Genomic DNA, 13,220 nt, shown 5'->3' with positions numbered 1-13,220 from the left:
CGCAAGTGCACAATCGCTCAGGGTTTTTTTGTTATACCCTTGCAGAGGGTATTATAATTTCAGTCAAAAGTTTGCAACGCAGTGAAGGAGACATTTCCGACCCTATAAAGTATATATATTCTTGATCAGGATCACCTCCTGAGTTGATATAGCCATGTCCGTCTGTCCGTCTGTCCGTCTGTCCGTCTGTCCGTCTGTCCGTCCGTCTGTCCGTCCGTCCGTCCGTTTCTACGCAAACTAGTCCCTCAGTTTTAAAGCTATCTGCTTGAAACTTTCCCAAAAGTTGTCTTTCTATTACAGGTAGTATATAAGTCGGAACGAGCCGGATCGGGCGACTATATCATATAGCTGCCATATAACTGAACGATCGGAAAAGCCATAACGTTGGTGTTTTTAAAGTTAGGAAGTTGGGATTTTCTATAAGTTTTATGTTTGGCCAATTAATCCGACCTACCAAATTTCATAAGGATCGGCCGACTATATCCTATAGCTGCCATATAACTGAACGATTGGAAATGCCATAACTTTGGTGTTTGTAAAGTTAGAAAGTTAAGACTTTCTACAGGTTTTATATTTGGCCAATCAATCCGACCTACCAAATTTCATAAGGATCGGCCGACTATATCCTATAGCTGCCATATTACTGAACGATTGGAAATGACATAACTTTGGTGTTTTTAAAGTTAGGAAGTTGGGACATTTTATGAGTATTAAGAATACATCATATGAATAATTTTGAAGAATATAATTTACAGAATATTCTGCAAGGGTATATCAACTTCGGCTCCGTCCGAAGTTAGCTTTCCTTTCTTGTTTTTCATATATTTTTAATAGTAAATAATTCACAAATTAGTTTTCGCAAAAGTTTCCATTCCTGGGGGCTAAATATAGCGGCACCGCAGTGGGGTTAAGACCGCTGGGCGAGCGTGGGCATCAATGACGCAGGAGGTCGACAGCGATGGCGATGGCGATGGCAATGGCAACAGGCAGGAAGAAAACAAACCGGGTGGCAGGGAAAATATGACACGCAATACCCAGCATAGATGGCAAGGGAAAAACAAAGAAAGGCGGAAAATCGCAACGTCACCAGACAACTGGCACATCAACAAGCTGAAGGTGTATTTGCTGGCCAAGCCTCCGCCTTTCTATTGCTATTGCTATTTCTTTTTCCTATTCATTTTCCTTTTCCATTTCCATTCCCATTTCCATATCTATTTCTATCACCCGGAGTAAAGCAGAAAAGGACGTAGACAAAGCGGTTTATGCGTGGGTCGCGTTGTCCGCGCTGATTGACAGCTCTGCCGCCGATCCCTCTGTCTATGTCCGCCTGCCCCAATCCGTCTAAATTGCTCCCCTTTCACCTTGCTTTTGTGCCCCGCACAGAGAAAAAAATAAAAAACTTGGCCTAGCATTGCCAGAAAAATCATCTAAATTGGATAATTAAAAAATAAATCTTTGCATATGAAATAACGAGCTGACAGTACACACAATTTAATCAACGCAAACCAATAAATGCGAAGATCAATTTGATAATCACATATCGATTCAATATTTATAAACTCGTATCACTTTTACCATAAAAAAATGTAAAATTGATTTTGGAAATCGATTATTTTTTGGTTTCTCTTTCTATGAAAGTCTCTCAAATCGAAAGCGACAAAAAGTACCGTGAGTTAGAGGGAGAAAGACATTGTCGATATTCGAACTGCTGTATTTTGATCATGTTGTCCCGCTTTTGCACTGGCATATGCCAAGTATCTAGACTAAATAACTAAATTGACTAAATTTCATCAAATCGAGTCAATTTGCTTTCTGTGTAGAATTAATAAATATTATACATTTTGTACTCTTTTTATTTACTAGCTGCCTAGGTAAACTTGTTTTTTATTCAATAGTTATTTGTATAGCATACTTTTAAGCAGATTTCAAGGTAGTTTTAAACCTCCCGATTATTTTGTTGAACCTATTTCTCCGTGTGCAAATCCATCAATGGCTTACTGGCGTGCAGATGAATTTGGATTCTTCTAGTTCAACTAAATCACGGCATAAACCTGCTGCCTGATGCGCCCCACCGCTTAGATAAACACGCCTCTTGGCCGACACCCACATGAAAGCACACGAGCACATATGGGTGTAGTGCAGAAATTGAGTTGACGCCTGGCAAGCAAACTTAAGCTGTCATCCACATGCCTGGAAAAGTGCTGGAAAAGCGGCGGTAAAGCGCGGGGCGAACACACATGCGAGGGTTGGGTGGTGGGTGGATGGTGAGGTGGCCTGGTGTCATGTTTACTTGGCGTTGCCACGCGACAACTTGTTGCACGTCCTGGCACCCCAATCCTCCACCCTATCCTTCGAGCGGCGGCAGAAGGAAGCTCCAAGGAAATCGGCCAAGGAAGGGGAAAACAGAAATGGGAAGCCAACTTCCAGGGCTGTGTCCACAAAGGGCCTAGTGCCCCGCTCGTTACTCTAAACACTATCAAAAAGCCACACACAATTATCTTTAAAAAAAAAAAAGCAAATACAAAATAAAAACAGGTTGTCAACAAGTTGATATCGTTCTTTTTAATATGATAAGTCCTTCTTTGTGACATAATATGAGGGATTTTGTTATTGAAAGATATTTGTTTGGCAACTTGTTAGGTAATAATACCTGATTCGTAAGCCAATTATAAGCATGTCTGAAAGTAGGCAATGTTATTGTTACATGTTATCAGCATTTAATGATTTTTCGGGAGTGTCCCAGTAATCTATTGCAAACTGATTATATTCTTCTAGTTTTGGCATTGATATAGGTCTACTTTATTTGCCAAAATATATTGTGGAAATGTCCATACCCTGCGATAGGGTATTAGTAGGAAAAGGAAAGTGGCTACGGAATACCAACGAACACAGCCCAATCTCCTAATGATTTTAATTAACAAAGTTTTCTGCAGATCCACTTCCTCACATGCTCACGAACTTGACCAGTTTGCGGCTGGTCCGTCGCAGTAGCACCTTGCCCAAAGGCTGGCCGAATCCCTCGAACTGCTGATAGACATGCAGTCCCCGCACCACCGTCGCGTGCACCACTCCCCTTAACCTTTGACCCGCATACGGCGTCGCCTTGGTGGCCGTGTAGAGCAGCTCCGGACCCACGGTGAACTCCTCCTCGGGACTCCACACACAGAAGTCGGCGTCGAAGCCCTCGGCAATGCGGCCCTTCGAGGCGGACAGACCGCACAGGATCGCCGGCTCCTGGCACATCAGCCGGTGGATGTCGGCAATGCTCAAGGCGGATCCTGGAAAATATGTAAAAAAAATGGATGACTTGAGAATAGTAGTGGGTGAAGTGTAAAATCGTGTTTAGGGAGTCTGTTTTGATAACTCAAAAAGAACCAGTTTGTTACATGATTATATTTTCTAAAGAGACTTAAGACTTAATGCCTTTTCTTGAATTAAAAGCCTTTAGCATTTGCATGGTAATTTAATATATAGAAAATTAAGCAGATGCATTAATCTCTATCACGATTTTTTTTAGGATTTGCATTTCAGAAAATAAATTCTATTTAATTGTAATATGAACATATTAAATATATCTTTGTTCTGCTAACTTTGTAAAACAAATCATTTAAAAACAGGCTCCAATTAAAATACAAATTATGTAAAAAATATAGGATTTAAATGAGAAACTTTGGAATATAAACTTTTGATATTAAATTAAAAGAGATCCAGTTAAATTTGCATAAAGTCCAATTAAAATAAATTATAAAATTCAGACGATTTTCTCATGCGAATGCATTAGAAATAGCTCAGAGATTCCTGGAAAGCAGGACAAACACTCAATTCGAATGCTTTCAAGCGGCTCCGAGAAATGTTTGCGTGTGATAATAGTGATTCCACTATATATAAGCCTGCAACCCCTTGCAACTGCATACGCTGCGTATACTTGATATTTGCTATTCACAGCCTAGGAATGTTTCACTAATGAGGGGAGTGCTCCATGCACTTACCCCGCTGATTGGCTGCCGTCCAGACAACCGATAGGCTGAGCTGCAGCCCATTGATGCCCGGCCAGGCCTTCAGGAAGTTGCCACGCCCCCTGCCGCAGGTGAGGGCGCGTGCGCCGGGCGTCGCCGGTGAGTGATCGCTACCAATCATCCGTATGGCCCCGCCCACCTTGAGAGCCTCCCACAACGCGTCCCGATTCCTGCGCTCCCGTATCGGTGGCCATGTCTTGTACTCCGTGCCGCACTCGGGCACCTCCTCGGCCGCCAGGGTCAGATAATGCGGACAGGTTTCCATCGTCAGGCTGGCCGCCCCCCGCGTCGGCACTCCTCCACCAGCGGCAGACACTGGCCACTGCTCGCGTTCAGGATGTGGATGCCACGCCTCGGGTGGCGACGTGCCAGTCGGCAGAGCAACTGCGTCGCCGAAATCTCCATCGCCGGTGGCCGGGTGGCCAGGAATGTGCCGTACTCCCGGGGCGCCTCCTCGTCCGGCTGGATTTCTGTGGTCAGCGGCAGCTCGGCGTGCACCTGCCGGATGTGGATGTGGAAAGGGTGGCACTTGGTTAACTGACACTCTCTTCACTTGTTCAATTTGGGGAATCAACTTTAATAGGGAAACCTAAAGAGCCTGCAGTTCAATTTCGACAGTCGATACGAACGGTTGTGCCATTCTTTAGTTCTTCAAAGCAGAAGGTCCTCATAGTAAGCTTACTCGTGTCTATTAAAATACCTCATATAAGATGGAACACAAATTCAACTTAAAAACTAATCAAAGTATAACATTCTAAGGAATCTCACAATTTCTAATCAAAAAGACAACTGACTATGCTTTGGTTGCTGGAGAAGTCGTAGAATGTAACAAAACTAGAGAAATTTATCAAAACCGAGTTGACAAACTTCTAAAACTAATAATAATAATAACCTGCAATATTTCTATTGAATAATCAGAAACTGGATCTTTAAACTCTTGCAAATGGGTTGTATTGTATACTGTAACGAATTGAGAGGACGAAGTTTTTGAAAACTTAAAATCACAGAAAGTCATAAAAGTAAAGAAAATGTAAAAGTTATTTTTGGGTAACACCAGCGAAACTAAATAAATAATTCACACTTTCTACTCAATCCGCCGATATATAATAGCATTGGCTATGAAAGAGTTCACATACGACTACATATTCCACCGCCTATGCGCTGCTCTATTTATCAGTGGACAAATCGTGTCATCAACAAGCTCGGAACAACAAAGAACAAGCAAAGATCGGTAAAGTATATATTCTGCAAAAGAAGATGCAATGTTCACCAGTTTTGCCAAATTGCCACTGTGCAACCCAAAAACGATAATTTATTTTAAAGAGCTATCTAAAATATAAAAAAGATAGCTAGCTATAATCAATAAAATTTGATTCTAACTAGAGCTTAAATTAACACAGACGAATTAACAAACTAAGCTACAGATAAAAGATAGATCTGTTTTTACTATTCTATTTAAAATGTCAATACATACTTTATAATACATAACTAATATAATTCTTATTATTAAAGAAAAAAAAGCACAAATCTAAAATCAGTTCCAATTCAGAAACCCATATTAAACACTCCTAAATATCTCTATCGCAGTTAATTTTTATATATACCGTACGTCATTCATCGTAGCTACTGATAAAAAAGTCCTTACAGCACAAAAAAAGCCTACAGGGCACATGTTTTTCTAATCATCACAGCAATGTACAATAATAGAAATAATACAATCCCTATCAATCAACGTGAATTGTAAACTATATTCCCTAGCACAAACAGTCGATTGCCGATCACATGTGACATTAGATCATTTTTTTACTCACCGCTATGATAGCCTCGCCTTCATCGTGATCCTTTTCTAACCGGACGAGAGCCTCCTCCAATTGAGCTTCGTTTACGGCTGGGAATTCCTGGGAGACGGGCGACGCCGAATCACACAGGGTGCATTGGAGACCCATAACGCCGGCGGCCAAAAGAGGGGCCAGCTGATCTCCGTTTCCGGGAACGAGGCCACCCCAGAAGCCCACGTCCACGTAGATCTTTCCCCGTGCCGTGGAAGTCTTGGCCTTGAGAGCCGCCACACTCACGGTGGGTGGGGTGGCGTTGGTGGGTCGGTCTATAATGGTGGTGAAGCCACCTGCCGACGCCGCCTTTGTGGCCGTGGCGAAACCCTCCCAGTCCTTGCGGCCCGGCTCATTGATGTGCACATTGGGATCGATTAGGCCCGGCATCAGTAACAGGTCACCGAAATCATAGACCGACTCGGACTCGGTGTTGTACAGATAGGTGTTGACCTCCTGCGGCGAACGTAGCACTACGGATGGCCTTAACTATCAGGTGGGTCTTAAGTAGATGCAGACTGGCCAATGGACTCACCCTTCCGGATAATGCCCTCCGTGTCCACGATAATGCCGCCATGGATCAGGGAGTCTTGGCTGCCATCGCCCAGAAAAATTCGCCGGCTGAGGAACAACAGATCCATTCTAAAAGCAGCTGTCTACTGAGCGAGTTATTTTCTCAGTGGTCTAGTCTCTATATGTTATTCTATTTTCAGAGATTAGGAGAGGACTTTCTGGTCAAAAGAGCGATACTTATTTGAATACCCTAACTGATGCTTTAACGATTGGGTATCCCTGCGATTAGCTATATTTTAGACTTGATATTAAGGGGTAACACAAAGGCTTATATAGCTTATTTTAGATCTAATTTGTTTAAAACTTACATTAAGTTTTTAAGCAATAAATTTTGTAATCTTCAATTGATTATTTTATCTGATAAGTAGGACATTAAGAAATATCTCAAAGCTTTTTTAAATAACTGTATTTAAATTTTATATTCTAGTGGATCTGTGGAGCGGACACACATACATACATAGCTTACGAGTTGAGTAATTGAATTCGCCATGGAACTTTGGCAGCTCACCTTCTGGATGCGCCCCCGCATTTTCGGCTCATCAAAAAATAGAGAAGAAAAACAAAAAATGAAAAAACTTTGTTGACCCACAGCGGAAAAGGCCAAAATCTGCTAAATGAAAATCTAGTCCCCCCTTTCCTTCCGCCCCTGACATATGTGTGTGTGTGTTTTCTTTTGGGTGGGCGTGGCGTGTGGCCAACTTTGTTAAAGTGGTGTACAACTTTCGACCGGTTGCTATTTTTTTGGTGCTCGTCGGATTTATTTTGTGTTTGTTTAATTTGTGAAAAATATTTTAATTGGTGGCGCCACCCAGCGGGAGCTTATCAAACCGAAAAAAGAGGCGTACGACAGCAAAAGCAACAGCAAATACAACGGGAAAGGCAAAAGCAACAGCAAGACAAAAGGCGCAGGCGAAAGCGAAAACGAAAGCGAAAAAGCAGACGAAACTGAAACCGAAACCAATAACGGGCGCAACGAGACGCATACATACAAACTAAACTGCCTCCTTCGGCAACCGTGTGTATTCATGTATTCATGTATATGTGAGTAAGCGGGAAGACGAATGCAGCGGACGAGCCGAGTCGAGTGCCGAAAAAAACCTTACCACTTGTTGTTGCTGCTGCACGGAGCGAAATGGGACACCACAAAAATGGCACACATTTATTTAAGTCCTGTTCACTTAATAGTTTCTCAGCTGGTTACTGTAGCCCGTATTTAAAGCTTCATAACATGGCTAAGTACATTTAGATCTTGGATCTTCCGCAACTAAGTCACCGGAACTTGCAGTACATTTACATCACTAAAAGTGGTACTCAAAATTTAGCACAAAATATTAAAAAGCTAACATTTAATTCATTCACATTAAAAGTTCAACCGATCAGCTGTACACCTTTTCAGATTGGTCAAGTCGTGGTCACCTTTTTCAAATGGCTTTAAAATTAATGTTGGTAAGCCCAAATGACACATTCAACACTTAATAACTGACGAAACATAGTCGGATCTTGGAAAAATACAGGAACTACCATAGAGCCTTTTTTCGAAAAATTAAAATTGTGATTAGGCGCAATCTTTAGCAAAACATATCTTGACTAAATATACCAAGAACATGAAATGCTACATATTGAAACTATTAAACTTTTAAAATACGAATAAATTAAGTTTGACTATGCGGTAAGTACAAAAAATTAAGAAAAAAAAATACCTTTAACGAAAGTCCCAATAATCAGAGCTTGGAAAAATGATTGAAAAATTTCAGCTTAATTTAGTTTATTTGATTTGATAGTTGTAATATTATTAAATATTCTGTAAATTGATTTGATTGTAGTGTTCTCGCTTTAAATATTAAAGTTGTTTTTAGGGAAACTTTAAATTATTTAAAATATAATTGTTTGTTGTTAGTTTTTGTTTAACCAAATTTTTTTTGTCAAATTTTCTAAATACGAAATATTCTGTTTTCTTTTTACATATATTTTTTTTAGGAAATATGTTTATTGACTCAAATATATATTTTTAATTTTTAAAATACAAAAATACCTGATTTTTTTTATTTTTATATTTTATTTATTATTTTTGAAAATCCTATGATTTGTTTTTGGCAGTGTCCTTCGTCGGATGCTGTTGCTGCGTCTGCCGCTGCTGGCAGATACATGCGTACGCTTAACACGCACACAAACAAAGCGATGATGAGGCTGCATCGTCGACACCCCCCACCCCACCCCACTCCGACGAGCATTGGGCAAGGACTCGTGTCCCGTCGGGTGTTGCTGCTATTGCCGCTCGGCTGGCAGATTCGCGTTCATTCTCGTGCTCATCGTCGTCGCTGCTGGCCGCACACACATCCTCGGATCGAGTCGAGTCCTCAGCCTCTGCGAGCCAGGATTCACTGCTCTTTGGGCAGCAACGCGACAACAAGTTGAACTCGGCTCGAGCGGAGCTACCGACCGTCGACCATCGACCATCGACCATCGACATTCGACCATCTAGCCAAAGCAATTGGCGCTAATCCGTCGCAATTAACACCACTGTTCAATAACCAGTTCCGATCAATTCAATTTCTGAATCAAGTGAATTCCCAGCATTGATGGTAAATCGAAGTCCCAGTTATTTGAGCAATTTGTTTGTTGTGTCATGTTTTTTTTTTTTTTTCGTTTTGTTACAAACTCCATTAAAGTGAGTGTAAAAAGCTGATAAAAGTTGTTGCCTTTTCCTTTGTTTTTTGATGGTGCTGAGGGCGCATTAAAAAACGTGTAAAAGTCATGTAGCATGTTTACCCCGGTTTTTTTGTTTTCCTGCTTCGAAACTCACAAGTGTCAGGAAAAACAAAGTGCTGGAAAATCATAAATTCGATTGGCAACGAGTGTGTGGGCGAACTTGTCAATTTTTATGAGCGGTCAAACTACAGTGGGGGGTGGGGGGTGTTAATTGAAAACAATATAAGCCTCCTGCGACTGGAGCCTGATTGATGCCCATTGTTAAGCTATGTGATAATCGAGTTGGGGCATCTTGATGTCCGCTTTTGATACTCCCACCGAGCTGCTCGCATTGTTTGCCAGCCAATGCGAATTATTGACGGATTATTATACCGACAAATGAATTTTTATGTTGACTCTGTCCGCCCGTTGCACTGTATTGAATGGTTTGCATTGCACATCCGCGGGCGAAAACAATTAAGAAGCACCTTCTGAAAATAGACCGCCCTTTTGTTCGATTCCACAGAATCATAATTAAGTTTCTCACTGGATTTTCTCCAATTCAGTTGATAATATTGCCTCAATTGGTCGCGTAGGAAGTTGAAATAATATTTAAAAAAAATACCAAATCAAAAGCCAAAGAACGTTTCTCATCTTGAATTTGCCATGCTAGGACTTTAATTAAATTGAAATAAAAAAAAACAATATAAGTCTACCCTGATTTTCCCTATTCGATTCGTCGGAATTAATTGCCTCTGAAACCAATTTTTTTTTTCTTTTTTTTCCGGTGCCAGCAAAGCAAAGCGAAGCAAAAATAAATAAATAAAACGTAAAACTCAGCAGAAAGTAATAAAATATAAGAGCGGACACGTACCACAAAAACCCGGAGGAGGAAGCCAAAGTGTCAAGTAAGCAAACATTTAATTTTGATTTATTATTAATTTACACACGCCCACACGAGCAACAGATAGGCGGGATGCTGCCCGCCCACTTGACGGCTTAATGTTGGTTATTATTTTTACCGTTTGCCGTTGTCACCTGCAGCTATCAGATGAATAATGCAAAACGTAAAAAAGTATATAAGTAAAAAAGTAAAAAAGGCGACCGACCGGACGCAGACAAAGAAAAAGGCAAACGAGCGGGCAAATTATTGTAATTACTATTTTCCATTAGCAGCGAATTTTCGGCATTTTCCCCAATTTTACCGCTGGCGGTATGGGTGAAAAAAAAAATAAAAAGGTACAAAAAAAGGACGGACGGCGACGAAGACAAAAAAAAAGCCGGAGAAATGCCGAAACGCCGAAATGAAAACGAAAGTGGCGCAAAGTTGTGAAATACGTGCGTTTATTTGCGTAAAAACTTGCACTGTTTTTCTGCCGCTTTTCCGTTTCTGTCCCCGCCGTTTTCCGCCAAGTCATAAAAGGCAACGCGCACTGGGGATTTAGTTGCCAAAGGATGAAGGCAGTGCGGGCATCCTTGTGTGGGGCTTAAATTTGGTTCCTAGAAAAAGTTTTAATCCAGCTTTCGCACTGCTCTCCTCTGTGGGTCGCCTGGCACTATAATCCAAAACTCCCCGATACCAATGCCGATGCATCGATCGCGAAAACGACAATTTCCCACTGGAAAAACTAGAAGGTTTCTTTTTAGTCCTGAGAAATCGCCAACAGCATCTAATAATGTAATCAAGGAATCTCAAGAAAGAGAATAAAAAGGTTAACCGCCAATGGCAAAGCAAAGTGAAAAAAACTAAATTGGCAGATTATAACTCATTTTTTTTGTACCCAAATGTAAGTACCGGTCAAAATATAAGCCGAGAAAACAGCACTTCTCAGAAAAAAGTAAAAGGAAATACAAGACTCGGTTTTTGGAAAAAATATATATACCGATCAATCGAAGGATACAAAGTAATAAATACAATAAATGTTCCAAAAAAATCCCTAAAATTTGATTTTTTAGATTTTAATTTCGTTGTTTTTAGTAGTTTTAAGCCTTTGGCTGACTTTAAATCTTCTTGGGAGGTTCTAGCACTCTAGTTGACATATATTTTTTTAATTTAACAAGACAACTAGGGTGTTTTAAGGTCGTATCCAAATGGTCTTCTTTTTGCTGTGGAGTTTTGTGAGTCTTTTATTTGCCGCCATTCTCGGGGGCTGTTGCTTTTTTCTGTTTTTTTTTTTTTTTTGGGTTGCTGAATTGTTGCTTTGTTTTATGTTTATTTTTATATGACCGTTTGCCTTTGTTGCTCCGCTCCGCTCCTTTCTTTTAATGATGTTCGCTTGAGCTCAAGGCTTTAATTGTATTGATTAAATGCTTAATTGTGTTGCCAGGCAATGCTTGAGACAAAGCCAAGTCAGGGCTCAAGTCCCAAGACGCTGGCTAAATAAAAAAAAATATTTAGGAAAGCATCGGGTCCAAGGAGACGAGGCGGTTGCGGTTGAAAAAAAAAATGCATTTAATTGTTATTAACAAGCGCACATTAATTACAATGATTAAAAACGGACTGGGCATCCCTTTCGCACGCCGCCACTGGCATTCACAATAATTAGTTGGCCAAGACGCTCAGCTGTTTAATTAAAACTAATAGAGTTCCTAGTCGTCGTCTCCATTCTCCATTCTCCGTTCTGCGTTCTGCGTACTCGGCTTAGACAATCCAATTCAATCCGAGTTGAGGCCAATCCGAACGTGAAACAATTAACGTGCAGGACCAACAAGGACGTCGCCCAGTTGACAATGACAATGCCAATCCAAGAACAATGCCAAGGCGACAGCAGCAAGCAAAGCACCACCGCACCACCGCAGTGCCAGCACCACTGATGGCGACAACAGCCACAGCAACTAATGCAAACAACGCCAAACAACAACAAGCGAAACAACAACCGAACTGAAAAGCAAGGTTAAGGAATTGAAAAACCAGGAAACAATACCCTTAATACCCTTGAGGAATTAAATTTCTTTTATATAATGTAGTTTGACTAACTAAATTTAAATGATAAATGGTATGTAATAGAGGCTTAAAACCCCTTCAAAAATTAACTCAAAGTGTCCTGTGGTTAATATATAATTTGTTTTTGATTGATAAAAATGCGATTGTCGGTCTTAAATATATCAAAGCATACTTTCAGGCACCTTTTATCCTGATTACAAGTCTTCATTTTTTTTTTTTTTTATTGTGAATTAATAACGATGTTACAAGTATTCACACATTTCTTACTTCTCTATTACAATATTATAGTTACTAGTCTGAAGTTAGTTAGGCAAAATCTATTTTTTGGATTTGATATGGTAACAATCACTATAACAGTTAACTTCTAAAGACCGTTTAAAGTGAAACGTCTAGAGTTTTTGGTAACACCTCCTAAAGTCTCACCTGAAGTTGGCGAGCTCAATTAGCCGCAAAGCGTTTGCCAGGACCTGTTATACCTTCTCCAGGGTAGCAAGGCGAGGTAGCAAAGCACAAGCAGATGCGTTCTGCTGGCCAAGTTGTAGTTGGACCAAGATTTGCCGACAGATAGATATTTATGGACTGCCAACCTCAACCCCCCCCCCACTGCCCCGCACTCCGTCTTCTTTCTCTGTGGCCGGGTGTGAATGTCTGTCTGTGGTCTGCGTAGTTGGACAAGGTGTCTGGCTTTCTGAAGATGGTCAGGAGATTCTGTCGCCGCCCTTCATGTCCGACTGTCTGCCACAACTGAGCTCCTTAGCTGACGTCTTTTTGGCTTTAACGTAATTAGGCTTTAACTTTGGGCGGTGAGCGCATTAGCGTTAAGTAAATTTCCCGGCATTTATGATGGCGGCCAAATGGAAATGAAGGTTTCCCATTACGTAAGGCCTTACGTAAGAGTTGAAGAGGGTCTGCCTTCCTTAATTGTGATCTGGATTTCGTTTGGTAATTGTCATGTCATGCGGATGCTAGCGTGATGATAAAATATAACGCTCTTAGCCTTGGCAATGGAGTCGCTTTATCACAAGCACCACGCTAACCGATTTGATCCGGTGTACAATAATGCTTTATCATTTTAAGCTCACTGCGTTTTACTTACTAAATTCTTAATCATGTGAAACAGGGTTATGTTGTTTTATCTTTGAGGGACTCAAAAACTGTTTTGTTTGTTCC

At 40.8% G+C, this 13,220-nt stretch overlaps 2 protein-coding genes across 3 annotated transcripts in view; one reads left to right on the top strand and one right to left on the bottom strand.

Annotated features, from left to right (window-relative positions):
• Positions 1-2,705: 2,705 nt before the first annotated feature.
• Positions 2,706-6,495, bottom strand: LOC108049804 (allantoinase). The gene is given in 5 exon segments (XM_017131127.2): positions 2,706-3,278; positions 3,990-4,293; positions 4,296-4,514; positions 5,828-6,318; positions 6,381-6,495. Coding segments are annotated over 5 exon segments (1,455 nt in total). The 5' UTR covers positions 6,487-6,495; the 3' UTR covers positions 2,706-2,943.
• Positions 6,496-8,738: 2,243 nt separating this feature from the next.
• Positions 8,739-13,220, top strand: part of LOC108044860 (pneumococcal serine-rich repeat protein) — a 39,628-nt gene continuing 35,146 nt past the window's right edge. The window contains exons 1-2 of one of the 2 annotated variants that reach the window (XM_044461272.1): positions 8,739-9,000; positions 9,901-10,014. The gene's annotated coding sequence lies outside the window, so the exon portion shown is untranslated. The remainder of the gene's footprint in view (positions 9,001-9,900; positions 10,015-13,220) is intronic. The other variant, XM_044461273.1, reaches the window with a different exon arrangement.

The sequence above is a fragment of the Drosophila rhopaloa genome, unplaced genomic scaffold (assembly GCF_018152115.1).
Source record: "Drosophila rhopaloa isolate 14029-0021.01 unplaced genomic scaffold, ASM1815211v1 contig_3, whole genome shotgun sequence".
NCBI lineage: Eukaryota > Metazoa > Arthropoda > Insecta > Diptera > Drosophilidae > Drosophila > Drosophila rhopaloa.
This window is presented reverse-complemented; position numbering and strand designations above follow the sequence as displayed.